Source organism: Pagrus major, chromosome 11, assembly GCF_040436345.1.
Source record: "Pagrus major chromosome 11, Pma_NU_1.0".
NCBI lineage: Eukaryota > Metazoa > Chordata > Actinopteri > Spariformes > Sparidae > Pagrus > Pagrus major.
Window position 1 is genome coordinate 35339457 of NC_133225.1, and position 13169 is coordinate 35352625.

The 13169-nt window shown below is 40.9% G+C and overlaps 1 protein-coding gene across 1 annotated transcript in view; it reads left to right on the forward strand.

The window, feature by feature from the left end:
* The window catches only part of LOC141004318 (protein NLRC3-like), a 59832-nt gene that overhangs the window by 27933 nt on the left and 18730 nt on the right, over nucleotides 1-13169 (forward strand). The window contains exon 8 of the mRNA XM_073475749.1: nucleotides 5230-5403. Coding sequence (XP_073331850.1) covers nucleotides 5230-5403 — 174 coding nt within the window. The remainder of the gene's footprint in view (nucleotides 1-5229; nucleotides 5404-13169) is intronic.

A 13169-nucleotide genomic window follows, 5' to 3' on the forward strand; every position in this document is an offset into this window, starting at 1 on the left:
CTTCTCTGCCTCTCGTGTTCTTTGGCAAAAACTTGCTCATACTGGTCAAAGATAACAAATGTTTAGGTGATGTAGCGATCAAGCCAGCGTCCCATGCTGGCTGCGAGGTCAGCCACAGTGCCTGACGATGGCCACACCATGTGGTAGATGAGCTGCGATGCATCAATGAGTACAACATCTGGTGGGTGGGGATTGGGAACAAGGATTCCAAGACAATCACAGACTTGTTACCCATTCTGAAGCATCCATACTCATCGATGATGGATGTAGGGACCGGGCCGAGCTCGTAGTTAAAGAGGGTAGAGAGCTCCACTCTTCTCTTGCTCCCCACCACCAGCAGCCGAGCAAACAACGCCTCAAGGTCACACATGATCTTTCCATTAACCTTCACTCCTTTTGTCTTGAATTTCATTGTCACCACCTTATTTGAGATGGGTGCATGAAATCCCCCAGGAAGCGATAAAGAGAACAGTGTGCTCATTTCCTGCCCGATCTTCAATGCATCTTGCACATTCACCTTTCCATCCGCCACCTGGCCATTTATGATATGGCGAGGGTAGTAGTCTCTGTGGTGAGTGGGTGAGAGCTTTCCCATAGCACTCTCAGGAATTTAGCCCGATCCTTAACCCAACTTACTTGCATTGAGATGATATGATCCAAATATAAAAAGCTCTGTTTTGTCGGTCTTTCCATCAAGCCAGTATTCTGCCTGACGCAGTAACCACAGCAGCAATGACACAAAGTTGCGCAGCCAAAAAAAGCGAGCAGACCGAAAGAAATTTGAAGAAATATTACGTCTCAACATTCACACCAATGACATTGTGCTCTCTTGATTCTGAAATGCAGGTCCAATGTATTAAGCATATAAATAACCTCAAAATCAACTCAAAATTCATCAAAATCGGCCCACTGGGAGTTGAAATATGGCCACTTTTGGTTTAAACTGCCATTTTGAATTTTGAAAATATCAGAAATGGATTCAGCATCCTCAGTAACGCCCAAAACCACTCCAATATTGTCCAAATCGGCCAAGCAGTTGCTGAAATATTGCCCATATAGGTGATTATGCTAATTAATGCTAATAATGCTAATTATGTAAATTGCCCAACATATGCAAGTTAGCATCCAGCAGTTTCTTAATGCTGGGGACCCATACTGTACATTTCTAACATAAAATGCTTCATGCTTCAAGATCAGCAGGAGGGGAGGAGTCAGATACAAACTCAGTTTGTTGAAGAAACCTGCCAGTGAGCAGGCTAGGTTCACAGAGTCAATTACCTCTTTCTGGAACGGAGACCCAGACACTCTCTCATCTCAAGCTTCACAAGTTTTCTCTATCAGAATCAGAAATACTTTATTATCCCTGAGGGGAAATTGTTTGTTACAGCTGCTCCCATTCAAAGTTCAGAATATGCAGAAATACCACTACTACTAATAATATAATAATAATAATAATGATAATAATAATATCAACAAAAACAAAACAAAAATACAAGAAATGTACATATATACAGAGCAATAATGCCACACTCAGAGCGAGGAATTAACCCTGTAAGACCCACTGTTGCAAATTTACCACATCACTTTTAACAATTCTAAAAAAATGCCTGCAAATTATTTTTTTTTTCTCAAGACCACATTTAAATAGTTAATGGGTCCTAATGTTTGTCCTCACAATGCTATTGGATAGAATAAGTGTTTATAGGTTCGGTCATCTGGCCATGAACTCACTCTACCTGCCAACTTCCCGCTGAGCTCATCTCCTTTTTTTGCATGACTGGATTTGCCAGGATTAAAGTAAAATTCCTTAGATATTTTTTTTTTGTGTTTATTACAATGTCTAGAACATGTACATATTTAGTTATTTTGGAAAACACTCATCAAATTTGATTTAGAGCTTTGTATGTCTATGTTGCAATTCTACAACGTTGGATCAGAGTGGTAGTCAAAATAGCCTGTGCTCCTTACACATTACATAAGGACACTGCACTTCTCACATGGTCACAAATTGAAAAAAAATGTAGTAGAAATTTAAAGTGTTAGATGATTCATTGTAACTAAGCTCTAAATGTGTTTTTCTGTTAAATTTTTACTTAGTTTAGCTTAGACCATAATTAAACACATGAATAAATTGTATGGGGTATTTGAAACTCCATCATCTATAGCACTATTTGAAACTCCCTGTATCTTTGTAGTTTCTTGTTTGTTTTTTAACTTCTAAATGATCCTGAGCTATTTTTCTCAGTGTTGCCCAAGTAGCAGTTTGTAGCATTAGGAGATAGAAAAACAGGTTCTGAATGTTCTGGATTTGTTGGGGGGGATGCCTGTTGCATTGTTCAGGGACAGGTGTAACTGGTCTTGAATGTGAACCTGTAAGTGCTCTGGGGGGATGCATGTGTTCCTTTTAGTATGATAAGTAGAGAGCATAATAGGCCAGCCAGACAGTATTGTTTGAATGTAGTGGAATTTTGATTAGCATTTGTATTGAAATGATAATACTTATGGACAAACTAATGGAAATACTTAGATCTCTACCCTCGACACATGGTCTACCACCCTGTCTATTCCAAAAGTTTGTGACAGAAGACATGATTGAGGCTCTGACAAGAAACACAAATGAGTACAGCTTGCAAAAAAAATGGAACATCTGTTAACACCAATAATAAGGAAATTGAGAAAATGCTTGGCATGCACCTGAAGATGGGCCTAATGCAAATGGCTGGAGTCCGTATGCATTGGGAGACAGACACACGGTACACCCCTGTTTCTGATGTGATGTCCCGCAACAGATTCCAATCTCTGTTGACTTCATTACACTTTACAAACAACTTGACTGTGTCAGAGATGGAAAAGAAGGACAAACTCTGGAAACTCAGACCATGGCTACTTAAATGTTCTGTATATCTGTTCAGACAAAGTGAGTACAAACACAGAAATTCTGCTCCCAACTATTCCCAGTATTGCAAATTTGGACATTTCCCTAAAAACTTACTAAAATGTAAAACATTTGAAAACTCTTTAATTTCTACATCAGAGGCCTCCTAAAACAATATCTGAGAGGTCAAAAAATGTTTTGCTCATTTTTTTCTATATCTGGGTCTTACAGGGTTAAACAGTTTGATAGCCTCAGGCAGGAATGATTTCCTGTGGCGCTCTGTGGTGCATCTTGGTGGGATTGGTCTAGTGCTGAATGAACTCCTGTGGCTGACCACCACATCACGGAGTGGATGAGAGCCATTGTCCAAGATGACATGTAACTTGGACAGCATCCTCCTCTCTGACACCACCGTCAGAAAGTCCAGCTCCACTCCTACAACGTCACTGGCCTTGCGGATCAGTCTGTTCAACCTTTTTGCATCCGCTACCCTCAGTCTGCTGCCCCAGCACACAACAGCATAGAGTATAGCACTGGCCACCACAGACTCATAAAACATCCTGAGCATAGTCCGGCAGATGTTTAATGTACTCAATTGTCTCAGAAAATAGAGACGACTCTGTCCGTTCCTGTAGAGGGCATTTGTGTTCTTAACCCAGTCCAGTTTATGATTAATGTGGACTCCCAGATACTTATAATCCTCCACAATGTCCACACTGGCCCCCTGAATGGAAACAGGGGAGAACGGCACCTTGGTCCTCCTTAGGTCCACAACCAGTTCCTTGGTGTTTGTCACATTGAGCTGTAGATGGTTCCGCTCAAACCATGTGACAAAGTTGTCCACAGTAGTCCTGTACTCATCCTCAGCACCTTCACTGATACATCCAACTATTGCTGAGTCATCCGAGAACTTCTGGAGATGACAGGTCTCTGTGCAGTAGTTGAAGTCCGTGGTGTAGAGAGTGAAGCGGAAGGGAGAGAGGACAGTCCCCTGTGGGGCCCTGGTGTTGCTGACCACTCTATCTGATTCAGTGTTGTAATCCACCTTCATTGCTGTCAGCTTCTCACCCAGTAGAGCCAGATGGATGGTGTTGAATGCACTGGAGAAGTCAAAAACATGACTCCTACAGTGCTCGCTGGTTTATCCAGGTGGGTGTAGACATGGTTAAGCAGGTATATGATGGTATTCTCAACTCCAAGTTTGGGCTGATAGGCAAACTGTAGGGGGTCCAAAAGTGGTTTGACCAAGGGCCAGAGCTGCACCAAGAAGAGTCTCTCCAGGGTCTTCATGATGTGGGAGGTCAGATCCACAGGTCTGTAGTCCTTGAAGCCACCGGGACGCGACATCTTTGGCACAAGGACAAGGCAGGATGTCTTCCACATCACAGGGACCCTCTGTAGACTCAGGCTCATGCTGAATACATGGTGAAGTACTCCACATAGCTGGGGGCACAGGCTTTGAGCACCTTGGGGCTGACACCATCAGGACCCGCAGCCTTGCCCGAGTGGAGTCTCACCAGCTGTCTCCTAACGTGATCAGCTGTGATGTTCACTGTAGAGGTGACAGGTAGGGGAGGGGAGGTGTAGAGTCAATTGGTTGTATTGTGTAGTGAGTTTGGAGACCAGGGGAGGAGGAGTGGGGAGGGATCTCACAGGAGGGTGAAAGGCTTCAAGGAGGGGGAGGAGGTGGAGAAGATGGTAGTTGGTAGACAGCAGTGGGATTGATGGTGGTGTTATCAGGGGTGCAGGGGTCTCAGTATCAAATCTGTTAAAAAAAAAAAATTGAGTTTGTTGGCCCGGTCCACACTGCTTTCAACTCCTCTATTGCCAGCTGACATAATTCCAGTGATGGTCCTCATTCCTCTCCAGACCTCTCTCGTGTTGTTCTGCTGAAGTTTCCACTCCAGCTTCCTCCTGTAGTTTTCTTTACCCTCCCTGATCTTCACCTTGGTGACCAGGTGTCCCTGTATAGTTCTCACCTCCTCCCTGTTGCCAGCTCTGAAAGCCCTCTTCTTTTCATTGAGGATTTCTTTGATGTCCTTTGGTACCCACAGCTTGTTATTTGGGTAACAATGCACGGTTTCAGCCGGAACAGTGGAGTCTATACAAAAGTTGATATAGTCCGTGATGCACTCTGTGAGCCCATCAATGTCCTCTCCATGCGGTTCACAAAGTGACTGCCAGTCCGTGATCTCAAAACATCCCTGAAGTGTCTCATAAGCTTCCTCTGACCATCTCCTCACTGTCCTTGTGGTCACAGGGCTCTTCACTAGAGGCACATAAACCTGCTTTCTTAAATAAAAGCCCAGTACCCTCAGATGATGTGCCATGTGTGTTATTCTGTGTGTTTGCAGGCTGTCAGGGTGTATGATCACAGAGAAAGGCTGTATTTCTCTGGCCTCAGCTGTGAGCTCCAACCCTTCCCATCTGAGAGAGTTGGACCTGAGCTACAATCATCCAGGCGTCTCAGGAGTGAAGCTGCTGTCTGCTGGACTGCACAATCCAGAATGGAGACTGGAGACTCTAAGGTATGAAGACGCCTGCTATAGCCATAGACAATCATTCTGATGGAGGAAGGAAGGCTGGAAACATTTTCTCTGTGTTTTTGATCAATGGATAGTGTTAAATGAAAAATTACATAGTAGGAACCTTTTTCTTTTTTTTGTGATTATATTTTTATTTGGAAAAGATACCATTTGAGCATACAGAGTTTCTACAATTTTTCATATCGCTCTTTTCCAGTTTTTGTTTCTTACATTTGTCTGCATATTTACAGGAAAATAATCTGGAAGCCACAGTCCTCACGAGCTGTAGCTCAGTCCTTAGAAACCATACAGTCCTTCTCTTCCAGAGATATGTATTCAAGAGAAACTCATCACATTGGCTCATCTGTTTACAACTACATAGCATCAAATATACATATATAGCTATACAATCATATATACTTTCACTGTCCTCTGCCAGGCATTAGGTGTGCCACTTTCATACATATGCTCATCCCTTATTCCAAGAAATTGTAACTATATACAACAGGACCGAAGGGAGTTTGAAACGTCAATGGAGTCATACAAAGTCTGCTCGCACTGGGGTGATAAATTCAATCCATTTGTTCCAAATTTGGTAAAATTTGTCTTTTTGAGTCCTTTAAGAGTAAGTCAATTTTTCCATCTTAAATATCTCTAAAATGATGCCATACCAATCTTCCACTGTGGGCGGTGTTGTATTTAGCCATTTTCTCGTGACTGACTTTTTGCTCGCTGGCAAAAGGGCCTGCAGCAGCTTTGTATCCCTCCTTTGTTTCAGAAACACAATGTGGCCTAAATAAAGTGTCTGCATGTTCATGGGTATATATATTTTGAATACCGTGCACAATATTTTGTGGATACCATTCCAATATGAACTCAATTTAGGGCATTCCCAGAATATGTGGGAGTGGTATGCCTCCGTCGATCCACACTGTCTGCAACACATTTTTAATATATTTTTCCTGGTGTGGGGTTTTAAAATATCTTTTTTTTTGTCAATGTATATTTATTGACCTTTTTTTTTAAACAGAAACAAGACAGCAAACCCTCAAAACAGGAAATAATTCAAGAAGGGAAAGAAAAAACAAACAAACACATTATCCAAATAACAAGACAGAAAAAAAAAAAAAACAAAAGAAACAAACCCAAAAAGTCCACAGTGGTCATACAAAAAACAGATGCAAAACATCTTATTCAGAGTCAAAATGCATAGTTAGTCGTTCTACATGGGAAATAAATGGACGCCATGTCAAATCAAACTTGGTCACTGATCCATTCAGTGTATATCTTATTTTTTCAATTTTTAAAAAAAACATAACATCACAGATCCATCTGCCAAACGAAGGGGAGCGGTCATTTTTCCAATTTAAAAGAATAAGCCGACGTGCGAGAAGGGAGGAGTAGGCCATACAGTTCAATTGCGGCTTCCTGAGGGAAATATTGTTTATTGATACACCAAAGAGTCCAATGAAAGGGCATGGGTGAATGGTAGCTCCAAAAACTGCTGAATAAACTTCAAAAATTGAAGACCAGAATGCCGTTAGGCTAGGACATGGAGAATTCAAGAATAAAATCAAGTGGTGACTTTGGTGGTATTGAGGGAAACTGAATAAAATAATTCTTTATGAAATGCCTGACTTGTAAATATTTGAAAAAATTATGTGCAGGTAAAGAGAATTCTTCTCTGACCTGATCAAAAGACATGAAAATACCATCCCTGTATAACATCTTAATATTATGAACCCCATTCTTCTGCCATAGATGGAACGCCTTATCTAGAAGAGAGGCCGGAAACAAGTGGTTGGCTGTGACAGGGGAATAAATTGACATGGGGGCTAGCCCATAATGTTTTCGGAACTGAGACCAGATTTTAAGGGAATGGCGTACTACTGGATTCTGACAGGCCTGAGGTGTAAGTAGGGGAATAGAGGAGCACAAGAGAGCTGAGAGTGAGACAGGACAGCAGGAGCTAGATTCAATTTGTAACCAGCCTGGAAGGTCTTGGGATGATGTGTCCCATCACCAACACAATAAGCTTTTTATATTGGCAGCCCAATAATAAATTTGAAAATTTGGTAAGGCCATCCCACCATCTATTTTAGGTCTTTGCAAGAACAGTTTCCTGATCCTGGGTGTCTTATTGTTCCAGATAAAAGATGAAATAAGACTATCAAGCTTTGTAAAAAATGTTTTTGTAAGGAAATAGGGGATACACTGAAACAAAAACAGGAACTTGGGAAGGATATTCATTTTAATTATGCTGATTCGCCTGGCTAAAGATAAAGGCAAAGTAGACCAGCGGGTGAGATCCCGCTGGGTATTCTCAACAAGCGGAGTGAAGTTAGCCTTAAAAAGTTGGGAGTGAAACTTTGTGATGCACACACCAAGATAATTAAACCTATCATTTGTCACTTTAAAAGGTAGAGAGTTAAGTGGGAGCTGACAAGCAACCTTAGTGATGGGCAAAAGCTCACTCTTGCAAAGTTCAGCTTGTACCCTGAAAAACTACCAAAAACTTTAAGGATTTTAAGAACATGTGGAATAGATGTGAGAGGATCTGTTACATACAAGAGGACATCGTCCGCATATAAAGAGATTTTATGTTCCTGGTTGTCTCTGAAGATCCCTTTGATATCAGTACACTGTCTCATAGTAGCAGCTAAAGGCTCCATCACCAAGGCAAAAAGCAATGGGGACAGGGGACAGCCCTGTCTGGTCCCACGCTGGAGAGGAAAATATGGTGAATAAGTGTCATTGGTTCTAACAGAAGCCAAAGGGGAAGTATACAACAATTTGACCCAGGAAATAAATGTATCCCCAAACCCAAACCGCTTAAGAACATAAAACAAATAATCCCATTCAACACGATCAAATGCTTTCTCAGTGTCCAAGGCCAAAAGTGCCTCTGGACACTGAGAAGAAGATGATGTATAAAGTATATTGAATACACGCCTGATGTTGAAAAATAAATGTCTGTTTTTTATAAACCCAGTCTGATCCGATGAAATAAGGGTGGGCAAGACAGATTCGAGACGAAGAGCTAGCACCTTAGCCAGTATCTTCACATCAACATTGAGAAGGCTAATAGGGCGGTAGGAGGAACAACTATGAGGATCTTTGCCTTTTTTAGGAGAAGAGATATAGATGCCTGGCGTAGCATTTGTGGGAGACATTGGGAATTTAAACTGTCATTGAATACATCTTTGAGCAAGGGGCCTAATTTTCCAGAGAACTTCTTATAAAATTCACTAGGAAAGCCGTCTGGACCTGGACATTTCCCACTTTGCATACATGAAATGGCATGGTTTTTTTCCTGCAAAGAAATGGGGCTATCTAAGGATTCCCTAAACTTATCTTCCACAGTAGGAATATCCAGACCTTCAAAAAAACTATCCATTAGCCTCAGATCAGTGGGAGGTTCAGAAGTATATAAATTAGAATAAAACTCACAAAACTGTTTATTAACATCCTCTGGGTCTGATAGCAGTCCTGACTCAGATTCAATTTGATCTATTACATGAGTAGTGGTAATATGCTTAAGACTGTAGGCAAGAGCCCTGCTTGGTTTCTCTCCGTATTCATATAACCTATGTTTAGATTTCAGCATAGCTCGTTCAGCCTGGCCAGTTGAAAGCATGTCAAATTCAGCCTGATACAAAACACGCTGTTTATACAATTCTGGGGAGGGGGCATTAGCATAGGCGTTGTCAACATTAGAGATGAGACCAATAAGTTCTGTTTGTCTAGCTCTTCGTAATTTATGAATCGATGCATTAAGGGAAATAATCTGCCCCCTCAAGTAGGCCTTTAGGGTCTCCCAAAGCAGGGATGGGGAAGTTTCATTATTTAAATTAGTTTGTAAAAATATGTCTATATGGGGGGGTTTTAAAATATCTTATTATGTTTTTCCAACTGTGCTCCCTCCACGCCATGGAATTAGTTGAAGACCACTGAAAGCTGCATATTTCCCCCCAAGCCTCCTCTGAAATCCCTACTCCTGCTTCTTTTTCCCATTTTTCTTTTAATATACAGCGCGTTTTAGCAAGCATGAGAGCATTATACAGCTTAGAAATTGATTTGCATGGAATTGAACTGAGGGATGACCTAAGGATCCCATGGAACTCAGATTATACTATTGAAAACTCAGTTGTTATGCGCTTCTGATTGAAATGATGTCGCACTTGGAGGTACCTGAAGAAATCAGTCTTCTCTAGTCAATGTACATCCTGTAAATATTGAAAACTCTGTAGTGTGTTTTTGTGTGTAAATGAAAGGAAAGTTGTAAATCCTTTCCTTACCCAGGATTCAAATCTTTTGTCCCCTCTGTTCGGGAAGAAATTCTGTGTCATAAGCACACCATCTAAAAAGTTTGAGCATATTATGGATTTCACATGATTTAATCACCTTTTGCCATATTTTCAACGTAAGGTTTATCCAGGGGTTATTTCTCTCGTCGAATTGAACCATCAGTCTTTTATCCGCAATTACGGCCTGCAAAGGAAAATTTTAACTGATTTCAGATTCTAGTTCCTTCCATCTAGCCTTATACTCACTGTTGCACCAATACAGCAAAGGGGTTAGCTGTGAGGCATAGAGATATTTTCTTAAACAAGGAAGTGCCATTCCTCCTTTTTCTTTTCTGAATTGTAAAGTATTAAATCAAATTCTAGGTTTTTTCCTTGCCAGATAAATCTAGAGATCCATTTATCCCACCCCCTAAATTGGTTGTCAATTATTCCCACTGGTAAAGTCCGAAAAATGTATAACAATCTTGGGAGACTGTTCATTTTAATTGCACTAACCCTTGAACTTAGACTTAGAAAGGGGATAAGATTCCATCGGTGCAGGTCTGATTTATCTTCAAGGATAATGGTCCATAATTTGCTTGTGATAATTTTGAAAGGTCTTTTGTTAGCACTATTCCTAGATATTTTAAGTTTCAAGTTTATATTTGTCTTGCAGGCTCTTTGGTGCAGTAAAATTTAAAGTCATAACCTGTGTCTTTGATATGTTGAGCTTATACCCTGATAGATTCCCAAAGTCAGCCAACAGTGTCTTTTCTGTGATTTTTCTGGCTCCCCCAAAAGAACTAAAACATCATCTGCAAAAAGTATTGCCCTCTGTTTAATCCCTGCCACCTCAATGCCTCTAATATTGTCACTCTGTCTTAAAAATTGGCCCAAGGGTTCAATAAATAAAGCAAAAAGAAGGGGTGATATCAGGCAGCCCTGTCTTGTTCCTCTCTAAAAGAATCGCAAAGGTCCCCGTTAATTTTCATCCGCCCTGTAGGCTTATCATATAGGGTCTGAATTACTCTTATAAATCTATCTTGAAAGCCAAATTTTCCTATAACCTTATACAAAAATAACCACCTAACTGAGTAAAAGGCTTTTTCTGTGTCTAAACCTACAATCATTGATTTTTTCTTATCTTTCTTTATCTGTTCTAAAATATGTAAAGTCCTCCTTATGTGGTCCAGGGTCTGTCTGTGTTGGATAAATCCCATCTGGTCTAAATGGATGAGGTTGGGTAGGAGTGTTTCTAGTCTTCGGGCTAAGATAGATGTAAACAGTTTGTAGTCCATGTTGAGGACACCGACAGGTCCTCAACATGGACCGCATTCTTGCTTGTCTTTTTGCTCTTTGGGAATGACTGAGATAATTGCTTCCCTCCAAGAGGGTGGAAGTTCCCCTTTCTGTAAGATCCAGTTAAATGTGTTAAGTAATAATGGTGATAATTGTGGCTTCAAAGCCTTATACCATTCTGTAGTAAAACCGTCGGAGCCCGGGGACTTACCAACTTTTAGTTTAGCATTGACTAAGTTCAATTCTTTTGCAGAAATTGGTTGTACAATACGAACTCAGACATGTATCAATATGGGTTTCATCGGAGGCCCGGGGTTGAGAGTATAGTTCCCGGTAAAATATTTCAAAGCTCTCTTGGAATTTGGGGGGGGCAACTAACCATCCTCTGGTTGGATAATAGTCCTATCAAGATGCTTGATAAAGGGCCTCCAAGTTCTGTTGAATCAACTGCTTGACTCTGCAAGTGAAAATCTGATTTTCTCAAGTTTGATATGGCTTAGGATCTCCTTGAGACAGCTGTCGTGCGAAAGGAGGGTGTGACTGTTTCCACCTGAAAAAGATGAGGCATCGCGCCAATAAAGTTGTGAAGGCTAAGACATGCTGCTTAGTGGCTGAGAGGTTGAGTACTCCAGGTGGTGGGACTCCAAATAGGGCTGTGAGTGGGTCAGGTTTGAGGGTTGTATCAAATACTGATCCCAGTGTATTGAAAATCTGTCTCCAAAAGTCTGTCAGGTGCGAGCAGGACCAGAACATGTGGGTGTGGTTAGCAGGTAATTTATTGCATCTGTTGCAGGAGTCCTCAATACTCGGGTAAATTTTTGCCAGTCTGACATTTGTATAATGTACTCTGAAAAGGACCTTGTATTGCAGTAAACCATGCCTGGTGCAAATTGAGGCTTTGTGGACAAGGGCAAGGCTTCAGTCCCATTGGTTATCAGAAATGGGCACACTAATTTCCTGCTCCCAAGTCTGCCGCAGATTAGCTGTCAGGTCTAGGTTGAGGGAGTCAATGGAGCTGTATATCACTGAGATGGAGCATTTCTGAGTGGGAACTAAAGTGAGCAGGGAGTCAATAGGAGATCCAGGTGTGTGGTTGGGGAAGTGGGGATATTTAGACTTAATAAAGTGTCTAATTTGAAGGGAAATGGAAAAAGTGTGATTTGGGCAGGTCCAGTCTGGTTGATAGCTCTGAGAAGTCAGTAAAAACACCTTCCTTATAAAAATCTTTGATGTTGAGTAGGCCCTTGTCTCTCCAAGCATGAAAGATGGGATTGGAGGAGGAAGGGAGAACAGGTGGTTTCTAAAAACTGGGGCCAGAGTCGAGGGTTCATCAAGTCCAAAATGTTTGCGAAATTGCAGCCAAATCTTAAGTGAAGGGCATGTCTCACCCCTGCTATCCAGCCAATAGCATAGTTTATCGATGTTGCATGCCCAATAGTATTGGATGAAGTTGGGTAGTGCCAGGCCGCCAGAGTTTTTAGGGAGCCGTAGTACAGCTTTCCTGATACAGTGAGGTTTATTGGCCCATAAAAATGAGGACACCATCTGATCCAGGTGTTGAAAGGGCTTTTTGATAAAAACCGGAATGTGTTGAAATAGGTAAAGAAACCTGGGGAGGAGAACCATCTTTACTAGATTGGCCCTACTGATGAGGGACAAGGACAGAGAAGACCAACGAGTCATGTTCAGTTTACAATTATCAGAATCAGAATCAGCTTTAATGGCCAAGTATATGAAACACATACAAGGAATCTGACTTCGTTTTTTTCTTAGCACCCGATGTACATAGATGTAAACATGAACATAAACATAAACATAACATAACAAACATTCAACTAGAAAGAACAAGAACAAAAAAGAACAGTAGGAAAAAAGTGTCCAGAGGTCTGGTCTATTATGAATATATATTTAAGTATACATATATATATATATATATATATATATATATATATATATATATATATATATACGTATATATATATATATATATATATACATACACATTATATTATTTACAGTGAGGATTTATGTATAAGGTTAGGGTTAGGGTTATAAAGTGCAATTTAGTCTGTAAATGTAAACTCATAATCTCGGTAATACTTTGGATCTAGTCTGTACAAAGGATATTATTGCTGGCCTCCCTTCTATTCTTCAGGTCCCGGTCTCGGATCACTCTTGTGTCTT